General features: G+C 39.9%; 2 protein-coding genes across 2 annotated transcripts; one reads left to right on the top strand and one right to left on the bottom strand.

Annotated features, from left to right (window-relative positions):
- Positions 1-112: 112 nt before the first annotated feature.
- On the bottom strand, positions 113-7,256 carry dtl (denticleless E3 ubiquitin protein ligase homolog (Drosophila)). Its single transcript, XM_042390597.1, has 15 exons — positions 7,043-7,256; positions 5,640-5,777; positions 5,433-5,525; positions 5,277-5,338; positions 4,927-5,047; positions 4,531-4,596; positions 4,249-4,364; positions 4,075-4,148; positions 3,858-3,964; positions 3,661-3,765; positions 3,038-3,150; positions 2,862-2,951; positions 2,470-2,590; positions 1,594-2,243; positions 113-1,110 (listed from the first exon to the last, which is right to left on the bottom strand). The coding sequence occupies exons 1-15, from the start codon at positions 7,092-7,094 to the stop codon at positions 1,045-1,047; spliced, it is 1,974 nt and encodes a 657-aa protein (XP_042246531.1). The 5' UTR covers positions 7,095-7,256; the 3' UTR covers positions 113-1,044.
- A 1,644-nt stretch (positions 7,257-8,900) lies between these two features.
- ints7 (integrator complex subunit 7) lies at positions 8,901-18,430 on the top strand. The gene is made up of 20 exons (XM_042391374.1): positions 8,901-9,109; positions 9,271-9,400; positions 10,293-10,439; positions 10,596-10,733; positions 10,858-10,904; positions 11,007-11,206; positions 11,413-11,535; positions 11,628-11,745; positions 11,908-12,042; positions 12,179-12,276; positions 12,392-12,631; positions 12,877-13,014; positions 13,343-13,549; positions 13,813-14,007; positions 14,291-14,394; positions 14,501-14,569; positions 15,023-15,155; positions 15,593-15,691; positions 16,224-16,409; positions 18,016-18,430. The coding sequence occupies exons 1-20, from the start codon at positions 9,016-9,018 to the stop codon at positions 18,295-18,297; spliced, it is 2,883 nt and encodes a 960-aa protein (XP_042247308.1). The 5' UTR covers positions 8,901-9,015; the 3' UTR covers positions 18,298-18,430.
- The last annotated feature ends 1,697 nt before the right edge of the window (positions 18,431-20,127 follow it).

The following is a 20,127-nucleotide window of genomic DNA, read 5'->3' as shown; positions in this document are numbered from 1 at the left end:
TATGAACAGGAGGAATGATTACAGCAAGAAAAACCTGTTTCATTGTTCATTTGGGCTCCTGATTGTTGTTTGGAGACAGACTTGGAAAATTGTAAACCTATCCTTTAATTATTTATCATTTTTAGCAGTTCCATATACATAAAATGAAATAAACCAATAGAAAACCGAACTTTATTCTATTTCTAAAAGATATTGAGCTCATCACTGTCACTTGTGTCTCACCACTAAGCACTGGTAATGACAAACACATGGATGACACCGAAAATATGCAGCCAAGAACATGGCACAGACTTTGAAAACTATTTTCAATTTAATAAATTCTAACCACAGTATAATTGCATCAATTAAATACAAACAAACCAAGCAACAATCATTGGTTATTTTGTACATATAAACAACTGAAGTATTTGTTCAAGAAAAAAAAAATCCACACATGAAACAACCCACAAAACGATGAAGACAGAAACGGTTTGCTTACATAATGTTACAGAGCTGATCTTTGACCAGCTTTCATAATAAAATTGAGTGAAATTCATAAAAAGGCTCTAAGATGTGGATGTTTTTTTAGCAGAATTAAATATTTCCACACTTGTGGACAAAGATTTTTGTCTGCACTAGGAGATAAATATTTGGTTTACCTCTTTAACAGCTTCATCAAATGTGGGCTGTTGTGTTTAACTCTATTGCATCTCTTAAAGTGGTTTGGTTTGAGTAAAATGAAAGATTTACTCTGCAACATCCAACTTGATTTCTCATCCAGAGATTGTGCACAGCACCAGAAATCTGTGTAGGAGGCAACGGCAAAACCTATGACCCAATTAAAATAAAAGGCAGCCTCTCATAATGTGAAAACTGCAGCATCAAATATTCCAAATGACTGTTTTGTCATTCTGCATGCAGCTCAGGGTCACATAGTCATGTAATCTAGACATAGGTTAGTTGTCTTAGATGCATGTATCTGTTGGTTCCTGTTAAAAATTGCCAATAAAATAAAAATATAGCATTTTAAACAGAAGCACAAAACATCAGATTAGCTCAAGTAGGTCACTCCATGGGCCTTCTTGTGAAATATGTGGAGATTTTCTTCATGTTCTGTGGTGAGCGGATGGTCTGAAAAACAAGATTAAAAAAAAAAAAAAAAAGGTCAACTCCAATAATCATCTTGAAGGTAAAAAAAAGTTCCAAGCATGTGAACATTAGCATTGATAAGAGGGGACATGTCAGTCAAGTTATTTTTCTCCAATGATGAAGATACAAAACACTGAGCTTTAATTTCTTGACTGGCAACATTCCAAGCAACTGAAAGTGAAGGAAGGTGTTAATAACAACACAAAGCCAAAAGAAATGAGTTACACTACTATTAAATAAGTGCAGTGGTTCACCGTGCATTAAGAAAGCACTTCTCCTTAAAGAACTTCAATGTGTCTGTCTCTTATGATCTGAGAGCTACAGTATGTCAAACACATTTTCATGCTGACAAGAGAACAGCAGACTACAGGACATGAAAGAAGATCATTAAATCTACAGAGAAAAGGTAGAAGTTGCTTAAAAATAAAACACATTCACTTTTGAACCTGAGATTTCTGTGCTTACCGGTGAAGCTGGTGTCTTGCCTTCCTGTTTCTTTGAGGAACTGGGGCTTCGGGGAGTACTAGAGCTTCCATGACCTTTCTTCATTTTTTGACCCATTGCTGACAACCAGTCTGTCGCTCTGGGAGAGCAGTTCTCCTTGCCAATCTGTCTTAATGAGACTTGTTTGTCCTCTGTGTGACAGTTTGTTTGTACCCAGCTCTCCTGAGCAGGGCAGCAGATACCGGACAGGGCCCGGCTTTTCTTGGCCACGGGGTAGAGTTCTGTAACACAGTCGCACTGCTCTGCGTCCTCGCAGCTAGCAGATGAACCTTCACCGGTCTCCAGCCTGCGTTTGGCCCGTCGCTCTGTGGGAGAGGTGCTGCAGCTCGCCGGGCTCTGGGGACAAGGGCTTAGTACCCTACGCAGCTGGGGGCTGACCTGACTTGGAGATCCATGGCTGGGGGACAACCACTGTTTGATGGAACACGGTGTTCTCTGGCGAACAGGGGTGGCTTTGGCGTCCTGAGAATGGACGGGTGAAGTGGTGCTGGAGGGTAGAGGCAAGGCGGCCCCGCTGGGTGCACAGGCAGCTAGCTGGGGTGAGGCTAGTCCTCCAAGACTCTCTGTCCTCTGGTTCTTGGCAGGGGTTGTCTCAGCTTGGCTTGAAGGGTCTTAAAAAGAGCACAAGTCCTCTTTAGATCAGGCGTGACACCACAAATACTTTGACACATTTTGCAATCAAGGGCAGGACAGCAGTGATTCATAACACGGCACTTCCATATTTTACATGCTAACATAGCACATAGACACCAGAAAAGTTAGTTTGTTGTGGCAATAAATAATTACTGCTCATATGGTTGCATGGTAGTTTACACAGACAGTAGTTGAAATACTTACTTGGAGACTTAGGATGTGCCCAGCCTACAAGATTAGCCTCTCCCACTGAAGACTGTATTCCATCCATTTCCCGGTGAAGCCGCCAGATCCGCACAGTGTGGTCATCAGAACAGGAAGCAATCTGCCATGAGAGCAGTGGGGATTATACAAGGCCTAAATCCATCCTCTGGAGCTATTAAAACAGCTCAGTCTCACACTAGTGAAACACAAAAACCCTCTATACTAATTGTAGGTTTTGCATAAAGGAAGCAGGATGGAAATTGTGCTGCTAGAAAACCTGGTTTGTGAATGTTTAAACACTCAAGTGTTCTTCATAGGTTCCTTAAAAAAAACACAAAAAACCCCGAAAAACACCACACTACACAAAGTAGCATGCAAGATTGTCGTCTCACCTTAGTGAAATCATTTGGGCACCATGCAACCGATGTCACTTCCTCATTGTGGCCTTGAAGCATCATTGGAGGATGTTTCGGATCAGAGATCTGAAATGGAGGAATAAATGGAAGGTGAGTATGCCATCTCGATCATCCTAACAACAAAACAATTCCCTGTCACATTGAGAATGTACCTTCCAGATGTATGTGTGATTGTCACTTGAACCACTGGCCAAGAACTGGTCATCTGGGCTAATCGTGGACTTGATGTAGAACGAGGAGTTTTGGTGACCACTGAAAACTGCCACTGTGGAGGAAAACAAACAGTAATATTAATGAGGTGAGTGTTGGTGTCTCAGAGAGACTCAACTTTCATGTCATTCATTTCTCCTATACATTCAGTGATCTAGTCAGTACTCCAGTTACTGACAAAAATGAGCACACACTGCAAGTACCTACTTTGCACTGAAATGTGTTTTAATGATTTTCAAAATGGCTGCCTTGCTTGCATATTAACCAGCTGATTCAGTGTTGGTTCATAGTCCAGTTAGGGGTTCACATCCAACAGGATTTGAGCATATTCAAACTATGACTTACGGTATTAAAAAGGGGTTCATACAAAACACACAAAGCCCTCGACTCTCTACATTTTCCATGTATCAAACAGTGCCCTCTTGCTTTACCGTCTGCCCGTCATGATAGTGAAAGCAAAGGAGATTAGTTTGCAGCCCCATCTAGTGATATGCAGTGGTAATAAGTTTACAGATGAACTGGAAAAACCAATAAAACATGTGGTCTGAGTGGAGCCATTCTTTACCTGGTGTTGTTTTTATTCCACTGACATTGAACATGTAGATGCAGTCGTCAGTGCAGTTGGACATGACGTTGGATCTTGCGGAGTCCAGGACAAGACCGGAATAACCTGCAACACAAGCAAAATAAAATTCAGCTTATTTATGGTTATTTTCTTGTGACTTCAGGTCAACATGATGCTCATTATAGTACAGAACTCACCCAATCTCATGCGCATAGAAGAACCCGGGTATGGATAGGTCTGCAGTGGGACCGGATCGTGGCGGTGCACAGCGTAGTTCTTCCTCAGATCCCACATCTTGATTACACTGGTTGGAAGGGAAAAAAAAAAAAACAATCAATATGACCATGCATGTTTCCACTGATAGTCATTTCATATGGCTGCATGTTAAAAACAAGTATCAGTGATGTTTCTTACCCATCCACAGCCCCAGAAGAGATGAGGGTGTGCTCATCCCGAAACAAAACCACTGTGACACTCTGCTGGGTGTCCTGCAAAAACAAAAGATGAATCAGCCTACTTTCTGAAACGCTCTGGTCTTTAAATGTCACTTTGTTTCATTAAACAGGGTCCGTGGTTAAGTAAACTCACCACACTGGGAGCCAAACCACGTACGCCGGGCCGCCTCTTCCTTGTTTTAGACAAGGGGTTCGTCTCTGCTTTGTTGTGAGCACCATTGATCCGTTTCACCTGTCTGTAGAAACCATCTGGGAGGAAGATAAGTATAAGAAAAAAATGATCAAATATATGAGCAATCTAATTATTTCATATTCATTTTTAGAAATTATGTTTGGGTCTAAGAAAACTCACAAAAATAAATGCTCTTTACTTAGAGCAATACCATAACCTGAAACTGAAATCTCTTATTGATACCTTTTTTGCTGCACCTGGTGTCCCAGACCATAATATTTCCATCTCTGGCTCCAGTACAGAACACAGCTGTTAAATAGAGGACAAACAAAGCTTTGTTAAAGGGATCCATATTACATTTGAATGAAAAATTCAAACTTGTAAGCCAGTTTTCCATGTCATGCATGCACCTAATTTACAGTTAATACTAAAAAAAATACAGTTTTCCATCAAATCCAATAGCCTGTCCTTCTTGGCATATGTTTGAGTCTTTACTTAGAGCAATACCAGTAGTAAAAATTCAAATTAATAGCTGCAACCAATTTAAACATCAAACAGTGTTTTTTTTCATGTTACACAGAACATAATTTCCCGCAAGAGTATATAGAGTATTTGGTCTGTATATGCACAGTACTATACCTTTCTCCTGCGGTGCGAAAGCAACAGATTTAAGGCTGCAGAGGTGGCCCTTAAAGCCGCCCAACATCTCCCCTGACTTCACATCCCACAACCTGGCCATCTGGTCACCTGCAGCAGTCACCTGAGGATGACACACAACCAATAAAATGTATTAGAAAAGGCTAAAAAGAATACACAAAGAGGAGTAAAACAAAATAAAACCTGAAAACGTGAATGAATAAACATTGAATGTCGGTCAGATTGATGCAATTACACACAAATCAACAGGATTTAAATCAAGTATTTAAAGGATGTTTAAGGTGATTCACAGTGGACTGAAAATATGAAATTAATTTGTTTTTTTTACTTACCAGCTGAGACTCCCCTGGTACCCATGCTACGTCAAAGACAGCATTCTCATGAGCCAGCCATTCTGAAAATGTTCACACACCATTAGCTGCTGATATTTACAGGTGATGAGGAGGCTATTTGTCAGGGGGGGAGGGGGAAGGAGTCTCAACACATACCTTTAAGTAGTGGGTTTTCACGGCTCTCTGTGTTGTAGATCCTTACAATGCCTTCTTCATTAGCTACTGCAAGGACATTCTGCATGTCCCTCGCTGAAGAAAGACAGAAGAAGAGGGATTAGTTAGTTAGATTAGTTAATTAAATGACAACAGTCCCCCCTCCATCTCTGATATGTATCATCTGCTGATGAAAAGCAGGCAGGTTACCAGAAGAGAAAGAGAGTCCAAACGGTGGCACAGATTCACCCAGGTTCCCATAGGAGATGTGCTCATCATGGCGAACACACTGGTAGCCTGCTAGCAGAGAGCTCAGAGGGTATTTAGGCCAAGGATCTGCAGGAAGGGCTGAAGAGAAATGCAGGTACAATTAGTCAGACACTGTACTTACTCTTAAATATTTCCATTTTGTGATTTTACTCTGCGTTTAGCTGCAAATTTATACTAATTACTCTATTACATATATCTGATGCCCAATGAGTGTCTTTTTAGGTACTTCACAATTATAAATACTAATGGTAGAGGATTCATATGAGTGTTTAGGTTGACCATTAACCAGAGGTGGAAGAAGCACTCAGATCCTTTACTTAAGTAAAAGTACCAATACAGCGAAGTAAAAATACTCCATTACAAGTAAAAGTCCTGCATGAAAAATCCTACTTTAGTAAAAGTGCATAAGTATTATCAGCTTAATGTAGTTAAAGTATTGCAGTAAAAGTAGTGGTTTGATCCCTCTGACTGATATATTATTATATATGACATCATTAGGTTATTAATACTGAAGCATCAGTGTTAGAGCAGCATGTTACTGTTGTAGCTGCTGGAGGTGGAGCTAGTTTCAACTACTTTATATGAAGTTAGCTAGTTTAGTCCAGTGGTTCCAAAAGGTCACCAGATAAATCTGAGGGGCCGTGAGATGATTAATGGGAGAGGAAAGAAGAAAGTTCTGACACACAAATCTGTTTTCAGTTTTTGTACTTTTTCTCTTATCTCTGATTTTTGGTGAAATATTGGATCATTTGAACTTTTAAGGAAAGGAAACCATGTGAGAAGTTTAGAGGGAAAACTCACTATTTGGTGGAGCTGTTAACAACTCATAGACATCTGAAATGTGACCCCGACAAGAAACCGTCGGTTTTATCTGTAACAATGTGTTGTACTTTAAAAGCTTGTTATATTATCCATTGTGTAGAATAAATGAAGTGGAGTAGAAGTATCAAATGGAAATACTCAAGTAAAATACAACTCCCTCAAAATTTTACACTTTTTTGAGTAATTGTACTTAGTTACTTTCCACCATTGCCATTAACCACCAAACTTGGTGAGATACAACACGTTTTATTAACGTAAACTAACGTACATTTGTGCTCTTCTCGGACGTTATAAACTATAACCGCCATGGCAACAGAAATGACAAAGATCCACCACTAAACTGTAAACATAAAACATGTAGCCTAAGTTAGGTTAACTATCATGCACGATGTTAAACTAGCCAAAGTTATCTTGTAAGTTAAAATGGCAACGTTGAAACTGTGTAGATAGCACAACAACCCTCAGAGCACACCCAGTATCCGAAGATCCCCCCGATATTCAGAAAACATTCATTTTCTCACCGTTCTGCCTTCGTCTGCCGACTCGTCTGTCAACAACTGAGCGGAAAAGCATCCCTACACTCTAGTAGAAGACGATCTGGAATATAGTTTCTTTATAATACTGATAAGTTTGTTAGATCGTTGGCCTTTTCCCGTGTTGCTGCAGTTTGTCTTTCCCGCGAACAGATCTTGCAAACACAAGGACTGAATCCCCCGCTAAACTTACGTCACACCCTACCATTGGTTGAAACAGCCGCTTCCGCATCCGGGTTCTTTGTGCCGCCGCCCGCTCTCTGAAGATCCGTTCTTTCAAAAATAAACGACCGTCTTTGAAATGGCTCAGTAAAATAACCATACTGATAACTCCACATAAACTTACAAATATGCGGTGAAGAAAGATGTATTCAGATCATTAAATGAAAGTAGTAATACCACATAATAAAACTTCTTCATTACAAGGAAAATCATCCATTCCAAATACAATAAAAGTACAAAATACCTTATGCATCAAATATATTATGCAGCATGGCCCCGTCAGTGTTTTATTATTATTATTATTATTATTATTATTATTATTATTATTATTATTATTATTATTATTATTATTATCAGGGCTGGGCAATATTATATTGATATCATAATATGAGACTAGATATCATCTTAGATTTTGGATATCATAATACCATCTACCGTGTTGTCTTTTCCGTGGTTGACATTGTACATGAAGTGGTGTAAGTTTCTGAATTTACCAGATTATTATTTGCCTTTACCCACTTAGTCATTGTCCACATTACTGATGATTATTTACCAAAAAGTTCATTGTGTAAATATTTTGTGAAAGCATCAAGTCATCTCTGCAATATTGTCACAATATTGATATTTGGTCAAAAAGATTGTGATATTGGATTTTGTCCGTATCATTTGGCCCTAATTATTATTATTTTATTTGACAGGAACAATACTCATTTATCAACAGAAAAACTGTAAATGAGCCACATTTAGATTAAATGGCTAACTTTTATTCATTTTCTCTGTTGCTCCAGGCCAGATGTTAAAGGGGCAACCTAAAATTAGAATAAAATCTTGTAAAATTCATGATGCACAAAATCATGAATACGCACAGACTAAAAACAGCACACATCCATCGGTCAAACAATGTCACAACATTCATCAGACATCACAATATAGTTAATATTATTATTGTTAGATTATTGGACCATTATTACTGATGCATTAAAATGTAAACAGCACTTACTGTTGTATTGGTAATGGTGGATCTCATTTTAACCACTTCATATGTTTTTGTGTAGTTTAATTTATAAATATACATCATATATAAACAGATGTTTCATACAAAAAATCTTAATCTTAAAGGTAACAAATAACTTGCTGTAAAATTAATGTCGTGGAGCAAAAGGTTGAATATTTCCCTCTGAAATGTTGAGTAAAAGTATAAAGTAGCATTAAATGGAAATATTCAAGTAAAGTACAAGAACTCCAATTCAATAAATACTTCAGTAAATGCGTTTTGTTATTTTTCACCACTGAAAATATGTACACATTTAGATTGAAGTTTACCTAAAAATATTTCCGTAAAAAAGTGTGATTTTCAGAAAGTAAAACTTAATCAATGACTCACACGTTACAAGCGTTATATTGTGAAAACTTAAACTGTATACCGGAAGTACTATTGCTGTAACCTTTATTTTGCACATTTTCTTTTTACTAGGATGGCAACGGAATAACCCGCGCTACTCTGCCTCTGATTGGCTACTACTCGCTGTCTTCGTTGGTTGGGGTTCAGGCATGAGGAGTATAATCGGTTAGGGATAGGGTAAGAATATCAGAGTACACCAATCAGAGGCAGAGTTGGGCGGGTCATCACCTTGCCATCCTAGGAAGAAAAGTGTATTGTGTATTCGCCACCTGAACAGTGACATGCTAACGGCTTATGGGTGCCGTCAAGAAGTATTTAGTGAAAAAACTAAAGAATAATGTCGCTTTCAACTGCACGTTCATTCTTGTCAGAGGCTTGTTATGGCGAACAAGAACTCGACGCCAATTCGGCTCTTATGGAGCTGGACAAAGGTGAGCCAGCTAGCTCGCTAACTCGTTAGCATAGAGCTCTTTCTTGGGTTGCAGCCTGATCTTGTGTTTTGTGTCTTCTCCATGTGTCGGTTGTGCTAAATGTAATGACTAAACGAGGAGTCCCTGCTTTGTTGTGACCAGTTAAGTTGCTTTAATTCCAGGATTGCGGTCGGGGAAGCTCGGAGAACAATGTGAAGCTGTGGTGCTCTTCCCCAAACTTTTTCAGAAGTATCCTTTCCCCATCCTCATCAACTCTGCGTTTCTGAAACTCGCAGACATCTTCAGACTTGGGTATGCATGCTTTATAACTCTCTGTTTTGTCCAATTTTGATGATAGTTTTAGTCAAACATTTATTTACCTGTTTATGAGGTACATCTAGCTAAAACGAATGCAATCTTTTGTAAAAGCTTATTACAAAAGCCGTTCATTAAATCCCAGTCTGCACCAGGTTGGACTAAATATTAGACACACCTTTCAATAATATGGAATATAATTCAACAGCACCACTAACTACAGCCTCCAAAATCATTATAAAGTTGAATCAACACCTCTGTAGAACACTTTCAACAAAAACTGAACATTATCTCCTTCATAAGGGCAGCATTTACCTCAGGACTGGTGTATTGGGCTACTTTTAGTTAGGTGTGTCTAATAAACTGACAACTGAGTGCATATTGAGTTAATTATTTAATTACCACAACATCACTTTATATACTGCACATACTGCATCGCTGCACAAGTGTATATATGTAAATCTATCTTTTATATACATTGTAAGTTGCTCTTAGTAATTTATATCCTGTACATCAGCACTTTATGCCTAAATAGAACTTGTTAGATGTCAACTGCATCTCGTTCTTGTTCAGTTACAATAAAGTTGAATCTAATGAGATATCAAGTAACAGATGCTTGCTTTTGGGCATCTCATATAATTATTAATGGATTACTTTATTAATGTTTTTTTTTGACTGTCGATCATTCAGAAAATTGAATAGATTTGATGCTCTGGTAACTCATGATAAGCAATATTCTAAACATTTTATAGAATTAAAAATGAGTTCATTAACAGGAAGGAACCATTAATAGCATGTCTATGGTGTGTGAGTAGTATCACTTCAATTAAACTGGTTTCACTGTGTCACAGACTTCTTTGTTCATAAACGTGTGTCTCTTTGATTTCAGGAACAACTTCCTACGGCTCTGTGTGCTGAAAGTGACTCAACAGAGTGAGAAACATCTAGAAAAGATCCTCAATGTGGATGAATTTGTTAAAAGGGTGTTCTCCGTCATACATAGCAATGACCCAGTGGCCAGAGCCATCACTCTGAGGTAATAATATGTAAACGGAACAAAGTTGCACATTATGCTGGTTTGACACAGGACTTGAGACATGCCATAACCCTGCACTACTGTACAGTCCCAGAATACATGAGTGATACATGCTTGCCATTCTTCCCATTCAGTTTCTGTGTTCCTTTTGTTCAGGATGCTTGGTAGTTTGGCCTCCATCATCCCAGAGAGGAAGAATGCCCACCACAGTATTCGCCAGAGTCTGGACTCTCATGACAATGTGGAAGTGGAGGCTGCTATATTTGCTGCTGCAAGCTTCTCTGCACAGTCAAAGTAAGGAAACACATAGCGTTGCTTAAGATTAGCTGCAGGGTTCACAGCGTCTGGGATGCTGTTTTACATTAGCTTTGGTTGCTTTTGGTGCAATTATATTTTTATCGCTGTTTCCTATTTTCAGAGACTTTGCAGCTGGAATTTGCAACAAAGTCAGTGAGATGATTCAAGGTAAAATCTTAAGAATTGTGCACTGAGAGAAGAAATTCGAGCCATTCATTTTAAATGCATATCACAAACCACTATTCAAATATTTCTCTTGCTGCACTCCAGGTTTAGACACTCCAGTGGAACTGAAGCTGAAGTTGATCCCCATGCTGCAGCACATGCACCATGATGCTAGCTTGGCATCCAGCAGCAGAGAGCTTCTACAGCACCTGGTCAACTCTTACCCCTCCACCCCCATGGTCATCGTCACCCTGCACACCTTCACCCAGCTGGCTGCCTCTTCCCTTATCGATATACCCAAACAGGTAGGACCATGCCAGTATTAGTGCGGTACCCTGATATTATTGGTTGTCTACTATAATTCTTTTGTCTTGACAAGGGACTTAGAAATGTATGTCTTAAGCATTTGTCTGTCAAAGACCAGGCACTGTTGCTATTATTAAGGTTTACTCTGTCTCATCTAAAAAAAATCTAAATGACTGACTTTTTATTTGATTCCTTATCCTTTTAGTTGCAGCTCCTCCTTCAATACCTGAAAGACGACCCGAGAAAAGCTGTCAAGAGACTGGCAATAAATGACTTAAAGCTCCTGGCTAAAAAGGCTCCTCATCTGTGGATCAGAGAAAACACTCAGGTAGAGCTTCAAATGCTGACCGTTGCACCGCAGGATTTTCTTCATGTTGGTGTGAAAGCTGAAGGTAACGTGATTGTGTTTTTTCCTTGCAGACCCTCTGTGAGTGTGCGTTAACCAGCCCTTACAGCAGTTTGAAGCTGGGGATGTTGGCTGTACTCTCCACCCTTTCTGGTACAATCGCAATCAAGCAGTATTTTCATAATATCACAGGTAATGCTCACTTTGAAATCGGTCTCTGACAAAGACATTCATGTCACACTGCGCATGTGTTTGTATGTAATCGTTTTATTTTAGAGTCATGTTTCTAATGCTGTTATTTGTCTAGTGAGTAACTCTGAACTGATCTGTATTCCTCTCAAACATCCCGCTCAGGTAGCGCTTCAGTTCCCCCCCGTCTCACTGACCTGGTTAAACTAGCACAAGAATGCTGTTACCACAGTAACCTGGCGGTGGCTGCCCATGGAATCATAGTGCTCACCAACATCGCCATTTCCTATTCAGAAAAAGGTTGGTGACATGGGCTGGGTTAAGCACTCTTCCAATGCCAGTTACTCTTCAGTGCTTTCTTCTTACATTCACCCCACTGATGTTTGCTCTTGTGTGTCAAGTCTAAAGTGCTGCTGTGTGTATTTCTCTTCCTCAGATATTGTACAGTTGGAGCAGGACACAGTTTTGGGGGTGGAGTCCCTTCTGATGCTTTGCAGTCAAGACAGCAGCCCTACTGCCCAGGCCACGCTCAAAGTAAGACAAGATATGACCACAAGACAGAAAAAATAGGTTTGATGCGATGGTCTTAGTAATACCCAGCTCTTTATTTATTTATTTATTTTTAACTTGTCAACCCTCTGCTTTCTAGACGGCCCTCACCTCATTGGTTAAGCTGCTGAAAAGTCGACAACACCTCAGCCAGTCAGCTGTAGAATTCCTGCTCGGCCAGCTCCACTTATCCTGCGACTCCTCTCGCGTTCTCATGTGCCACGCTCTGGCAGCCATCGCCACCCACATGCCGGTGTTGGGCGACGGCATGCTGGGAGATCTGGTGGACCTCTACAGAGTAGCCAGTCACTCCTCCACTGACAAGCAGCAAGAGCTTCTGGTGAGAGATTGTGCACGAGCCAGACATCAGCTACTACACAGACAACTCACAACACTTATTTTTATGTTTTTAGGAACAGGCACATGAGACTCCAAACAGCATTTAAATTACAATGAAGTTGTAATCCTGTGAAATTCATTTTCTAGTGAGAGCTCATCATGGACGTGTAAACCTGTTTTCTGAAAATAGTGTTCTTGTATTCTCGCACGCTCTGATTTCTTCACCCTCTACTGTGATTCCTGCAGGTTTCCTTGGCAACAGTGATTTTTGTTGCCAGCCAGTCGTCTCTGTCAGCTGAAGTGAAGACTGTCATCAAACAGCAGCTGGAGAATGTTGCTAATGGTTGGACGGTGTACCGCATCGCACGGCAAGCATCACGCATGGTAATCTCACCTGCTTGGACAAGATCAGTACTACTTTACTCATCAGATATTGATCAAATGGCAGTTTGCAGTATCGTACAATATATGATCAAACCACTTAATACACATTGGTTACAATCTTTTGATAGCCTGCTGATGAGTGTGTGTAGATATTAAGTTTTATTCTCTATTTAAACCCTGACAGTCTTTACTATCCTCATATAGACCTATGTCTGTTGTTAGAAGGTGCACCAGTGCAGAAACATTGCTTTATTTGAATCAAAAGGTGTCACAAGCAGCCCTCCAACACCTGAAACGGGATCATAAAACGTGTATCATTAATCCACAGGGATGTCACGAGTTCTCCAGCGAGCTGTACCAGAGTCTGCGGACCCGTGTGGCATCAGAGCACTTCTACTTCTGGCTGAACAGCCTGAAGGAGTTCTCCCAGGCTGAGCAGTGTCTGAGCCACGTAGAGGACGGAGACTACAGCGGAGCCATGAGTGCCATCGCAGAGGCCCTGCGCTCCTACCAAAAGGGCATCGCCTCCCTCACAGTCAGTTAACTGCCGGCCATCTTTTGCTTGTCAAAAAACATTAACAACACAGTTTCTCCTCCTTCACCAGTGACAGATGCTTAAAGCTGTTGATGCTCAGTCTCCAGAGTCTTTGTGTTTGAGCTGATTCCACAGAGGCCAAGGCTGTTAATGGATTAACACACCTAATACTTGACTGTATCTTGTTGTTACTCAACACAGACCTGCGTAACTATTTAAGTGTAGTCTTTATCCACAGTTATCTTATTAATCCCTCCCTCCAGGCCGCCAGCACTCCTCTGAGCCCACTCACGTTCCAGTGCGAGTTCATTAAGCTGCGGATCGACACCCTGCAAGCCCTGTCACAGCTCATTTGTACCTGCAACAGCCTGAAGACCAGCCCTCCTCCCGCCATTGCCACCAGCATCGCCCTCACCTCAGGCAATGAACTGCAGCGGTGTGGCCGCATCTCCATGCAGGTAAAACATTAATAGAGTTGGAAGTTCAGGGAAGAGGTATATGGTGTAGATGAAATAGCCTTTAGTGTGCATTTACACTGAAACAGTAGGTAAGGGAATAATATACACATATTTTTAATCAGGACCCCAAATTTATGTGGGGAAATGAGAGTAATTAGTATTTTTTTCTTTAAAAAAATGACCTGCACAGACTTAACTTGTACTGTCGAGTAGTATTTGTGAATAAATGTGCTCCTAAAGTGGTAAATCCTGAATTCACTTCTGTATATCTCTTTATTTTCAGATGAAGGTATGCATGGATGAGTTCAGAAGTCTAGCTGCTCGCTACGCCGATTTACACCAGTCATCGTTTGACGCTGACTACGCCACCCTCCGTAACGTGGAGCTGTATCCTTTAAACATACCACAGCGACATCACAATCGTAGCCTTTTTGACAATTCTCAATCAATGTTTTCTCTGCTGTAACATGTTTCCCTTTAACTGTCTGTTAAGACAACAACAGAGCTGTTTGCTTGTCTCCCATGTGATAGAGGCTCTGATACTGGACCCGCAGGCAGCCAGGTGAGAGCGGTTCTTGGAGTGTAAAAAGGTGGAACAATGTGATTTTTTTGTGAATTTGTTTGGTGTTTCAATTCCAAACTTCAGAGAAATTTGCTGTAGAGTAAAATAAATTAATTTTCTTGCGTTTTCACTTGCGTGACATTTTAGAAAAGGCAGATTATGTGGCAGACTGTTTGAAAAATATTTGGGAAAATGTCAACTTAGTTTATTTGCATGCTGTGACCGGCTGCTGCACAATGTATGGATGTAGCTTTTTGTAATCTGCACACTTGATGCACACGACACCGTAATGAAAATAAATGCATGCTTATTAAATTTGATGAAAAGGTTTCTCACTGAACCTTGTACTTGGGGTTTTTTATTGAGTGCTCTACTATAATTCACATCCCCTGAAGGCATTCTCCTGACAGACGTTTAACTCAAACTGATTGTCTCTCCGTTTCTGTTATCTAGTTTTCAGGAGTACGGCACCCTTGGGTCGGTTCAGACCGAGAGCGAATATGAGCGAAGGATGATGTCAGTCTTTAACAGAGTGCTGGAAGAAGTGGAGGGCCTCACCAAGAAACACCCCCCTGTTTCACACTTGGTATGATTAATATTTAGAACACCCAGGGAACAATTTAGCTGCAGGTGTCCAGATTTGCGAAGTGTGATGGTTGTGACAAATGCTCTGCTGGTATCTAGTATTATATACAGTATGTGGTGTATTTAAGTTAAGCTTATTCTACTGCTGCACTTATATTTGCTTTTACATTGTTTTTACTTTATTTTAAATGGAAACTCAAACGTGTTTATGCATCTACCTGGATATGTTCTATACTCTTTTAAAATGTGTGTTATCTTAGCATTTTTATGTTGTATATTAATGCTACCTTCAGGCAGGACAGGTCTCTTAAAGAAGATATTTTAATCTCAATGAGAGTTTTACATGGTTAAACAAAGAAAAAATTAAGAAAAAATGGAAATTAACAGCAGCAAATTGCCTATAATATGAATCTATTGTTTGCTGTTATTGTTCTTCAGCATACAGGTTGTCTCTGTGATGCTGTCATAGCTCTGCTGAAGGTACCGCTGTCTTTCCAGAGATATTTCTTCCAAAAGCTCCAGTCAACCAGCATTAAGGTAACTAATTTTACTTTAAATAGAAAAGCACAGCATAAAAGATGCCCCTCACAATCTCACAATCCCAGATGCCAAATAGAATCTGAAACATGAAGAGTAAAAGAGAGCTCAATCCTTACTCGCTATCTGCTTCCAAATAATGTATGAGGGTTTGGTTTCATGTGTGTTTGTCTTGTCATCAGATACTGTAAATAAAAGTAGTGCAGTCGAGATTTCACCTGTGTATTGGTTTTCATATATTTACATTCAGATGAAATGAGTGTACATGCTGCATTTTGTCAGAATCACTTCAACACCATGCACACTACACAGATAGGTTGTTGTCAAGGCAACTCACATGAGGACAGTGCAAAAAATGTAGAAATAAAATATACATGCATTCAAATGTCAGTCTTACAGTTGCACAATACAGCTGCAAATAGGGAAGTGTGGTGCCTGATTGACAGTGATAATTCGTGTGAAACAGTCTTTTAGAGGATATTCTGTCTTTAACTCTTAAGGCTGATCCAGGTTATGTCTTGTTTTTTTTCAGCTGGCTCTTTCTCCATCCCCACGAACACCAAGTGAGCCAATCCCAGTGCAGAACACCCAGCAGCTGACTCTCAAGGTAGAAGGAGTGGTGCAGCACGGTTCCAGCCCGGGACTCTTCAGGAAGATCCAGTCCGTCTGTCTCAATGTCACTTCTGTTCTCCAGAGCAAGTCAGGGCCTGACTACAAGGTATCTTCATCTACATTTCTCCTGAATTCTTATTATACTTTGAGTATATTACTGTTTGGTCCATTTATTGAAGCTCAAATCAGGTATTCTTAACACATGTATGTAATGTATAATGTTGGATACGTGCCAATTTGCCTATAAGCATGAGTGCAGCACTGAAGACGCCGTCCTCAGCATTTTGCACTTTATCTCCAAGCACCATGAGCAAACAAAAGCCTACGCTCGAATTTTATTTATTGATTTTTTTTTTTTTGGTTCAGCGTTTAATACTGTGCAACCCTACCTGCTTTTAGAGAAGCTGAAGGACATGAGTGTGAACACTAAACTGATTAGACGGTTTTATTCTTTTTTAAATAATAGGACACAGCAAGCGAAGGTCAATGGGACAGTCAGAGACCAAACACAGCAATACAGAGATCCCACAAGGTCTTTACATTGTACACTAATGACTGCAGGAAAGTACAGCCCAATAATTATATTATAAAATTCACTGATGATACTGTGATTTTGAGCCTTCTCCACAAGGACATGGACCCCTCTGTGTACCACAATGAGACAGACTCCTTCATCAAGTGGTGCGACACCCACCCATCTCATTCTAAATGTCACCAAAACACAGGAGATGGTCTTTGACTTGAGGCGAGTGACTGACCATGAGCCAGTGGTCATCAAAAACTAGATAATCATTCAGGTGACCTTGTATAAATACTTAAGTGTCCACATAGACAACCGTCTTTACTGGAAAACACACATTGATAACCTGCGCAGTAGACTTCAGGAGAGACTTTCCTTTCTAAGGTGATCGAGGCTGTATCGAATGAGCAGCCAGATCATGCTGATGTTATACCCAGCAATCCTAGAGAGCATCATTAGATATGGAAATACAGCAGGGTTTGGCAACAGTGCAACTGAAAAGCAGGCCTGGCAGCACGCACAAAAGGGCTATGAAGGTAACGGGGAAGAAAGAATATGAGCCTACACAGAGCCTGAATGAGCAGACAGTAGTAAAACAAGCAACGAAGATCACTGCGGACCCTCAACATCCCCTCTCCTCTGAATACAAACCTCTGCCATTAGGAAGAAAACTCCATGTGCCAAAGTGCAAATCAAACCACTGGAAGTGATTGTTTGTTCCAGCCTCCATCAAGCTGCTAAACTCTAATGCTAAATCTTAGTTTAATAGAGCAACCTGCAATAAATACACAAGCACTTTAGCACTTAGCGCTTTTGCACTATAACTCTTACAGTTTCTTTTTAAGTCGTCATGTTGTCAATGTGAAATGTATAGACAAATGTTTCTTTTGTGTTTTTTAAGATGTTTTTATGTGAAGCAGCTGTCGAGCATCGTGTCAAACGCTTCTTATGTTTTTGTGATGTTTTTTATGTGAAGCAATGGACTGTAGCACTGTGCCCAAGACAAATTTCCCGTCGGGGACAATAAAGTTTACTCTGCTCTCTATAGAAGCAGTAAAAGCACAGCTACATCACAGAGCACACAAACTCTTAACCTTTATACTCCCTTTTGCTGCTGTTCTTGGTGAGGAATTGTGGCTGCGTTCTAACCCCCACATATTTTTCTTCTTTTCCCATATTTTAAACCTTTCAGATCCCACTTGACACTAAAACTAACGAGATCGAGCAGCGGGTAGAACCCCACAACGACTACTTCAGCACCCAGTTCTTGCTGAATTTCTCCATCCTGGGCACTCACACAGTCACCGTGGAGGCCTCGGTGGTGGACGAGAGTGGCATCGAATGGAAGACCGGGCCCAAGACGATGGTTTCAGTCAAGTCCCTGGAGGATCCTTATTCCCAGCAGCTCCGCCACCAGCTGCAGCAAGGTGGAGCCCAGCCTGCTCCGCAGAGGAGTGCATACGCTCGCTTCTAGTAAATGTGCTCTGGATGCTTTACCATCAAAAACACCTTTTTTAGCTTGTGTACTTGATCTGTTTTGTCTTGTAGAAACTGTATTCTGTATGTAAATATTTTTTTCAACGATTAAAAGACCAGATTTAATTTTATTCTGAGCGCTCAGTGTAGTCAATCCAAAATATTGTTGATTGAGTTTAAAGGACACCCGAATGTATATAAAGGATAGGTTCACGGGTGCCCATATGAACAGGGAAACAGGTTTTTCTTGCTGTAATCATTCCTTCTGTTAATGCAAAACATCTACTTGATTTGACTAGTTTGGACAGCTGAAGCTTCATATTAGCTTCAGATAAACTTTTGTGTACATGTTTGCACAGAAGGAGGCTTGTGGATTTCATACATTGTAAGTGCATTATGAAGGGATCTTCTAATGGTCAGTATGAACAGGAGGAAAGATTATAGCAAGAAAAACCTGTTTCAATGTTCATTTGGGTACCTGACTCTTGTTTTAAGACAGACTCTACATATTGTGAACCTGTCCTTTAACGTCCCCACATTATTGGACTCATACATGACCTGAAGGTGAACGAAACTTGCTCATGATTCCCTGACCATATTCTGAATCCAATAATATTTCATGCAGAAATCTTCAGGGATAATTTAGTGTTGAATGCCCTTGGGTTTACTGTGGCATCTATTCTACATAAAGTGTAATAACAGAAAGGGCCACCAGGGAGCAGACTACAGTCATGCATTGAACATCATTGTCTGGGGAGCAGTAAAAATCTAAAGTCGATTCCAGATGCATGAGTCCAAATCGCAACGTTTATCAGTCAGCATTTACACATTTCGATTAGATTGATTTGTGTTTATTCCAACATTTGTATATAACATTATGTTACTGACCTGCAATCTCCTGCTTCTGGTGTTATTGTAACCAACATTTGAGACACATTAGCTCCACTGTTTCATAGTTTTAACAGACTTGCAAGGATTCTTAAATAGTCCCCACGTCCTCCTAGTTTCTGATTTAAAAAGAAAAGTAAATCCATCTATTTTAACAGTGAACTCACGCGCCCACAGCGCTGATGTAATCTGAAATTAACTCGTTGTCACCGCAGTCGGGATGATTCAAGATGAAGTCATACGATTTAGTCACAAAATTAGGAAAACTGTTTCTCCATCACAGGTAATGAAAGCATCAGCACTTGACAGAGATTCTGCGCACTGAACTGGCGTCAAGTGAGCGCAGGAGCGTCAAGTGGGAGGCAAATAAATATTAAACTTCCGCTTTTGGTTTTCAAAATGAAAAATGAGGCTGAACGTACAGTGTGCAATTTTAATACCTCTTAAACCAATTAAATCATCCAGGCATGATAGTTTTCTATGTCACTATTTCTGTGAGTGTTTGTTAAACAAATCATTTCCAGTCAAGTCTATCTATCTATCTATGAAACAAACTATAATCAATATAATTAAACAATAGATTCTTATTCACGTTTAAACATTCAATAAAAGAAAGAAAGAAACAAAAAAATAAATAATACAAGGGTCATTTTGTATCATATTTAGTCAGGTAAAGCATCAGGTTTTTGAGCGTACATAGTAACAGACAGTAGTAGAGGCCAGTGTAAAAGATCTGAGTGGCAGTGTGGAGGGGGAAAAAACTGAAACGAAAATGGACATTGAGGGAGATTAGACATACTTACTGTATTGTTCACACATACAGAACAAATATTTTTTTAAATACATTTAATTAAAAAAAATGTTACAGTATTTATATTTATATAGTTCTCACTTATTTGTATTTACATTTTGTTAACTGTCTACATTTCCACATTTTTCA

This window comes from Thunnus maccoyii, chromosome 17 (assembly GCF_910596095.1).
Source record: "Thunnus maccoyii chromosome 17, fThuMac1.1, whole genome shotgun sequence".
In the NCBI taxonomy this organism is placed as follows: domain Eukaryota; kingdom Metazoa; phylum Chordata; class Actinopteri; order Scombriformes; family Scombridae; genus Thunnus; species Thunnus maccoyii.
Note: the sequence above shows the minus strand (reverse complement) of the source record. Positions and strands in the feature narration are given on the sequence as shown.

Excerpts from the sequence above, each read along its gene's own strand:
- dtl (XM_042390597.1), bottom strand. The coding sequence starts at position 7,094 with ATGCTTTTCCGCTCAGTTGTTGACAGACGAGTCGGCAGACGAAGGCAG. Across the intron at positions 4,597-4,926 it reads TTTCGCACCGCAGGAGAAAG|CTGTGTTCTGTACTGGAGCC; the intron begins GTATAGTACTGT and ends TCTATTTAACAG. Across the intron at positions 4,149-4,248 it reads GTGGTTTGGCTCCCAGTGTG|GACACCCAGCAGAGTGTCAC; the intron begins GTGAGTTTACTT and ends TTGTTTTTGCAG.
- ints7 (XM_042391374.1), top strand. The coding sequence starts at position 9,016 with ATGTCGCTTTCAACTGCACGTTCATTCTTGTCAGAGGCTTGTTATGGC. Across the intron at positions 14,008-14,290 it reads GTGGCCGCATCTCCATGCAG|ATGAAGGTATGCATGGATGA; the intron begins GTAAAACATTAA and ends CTTTATTTTCAG. Across the intron at positions 16,410-18,015 it reads AGTCAGGGCCTGACTACAAG|ATCCCACTTGACACTAAAAC; the intron begins GTATCTTCATCT and ends TAAACCTTTCAG.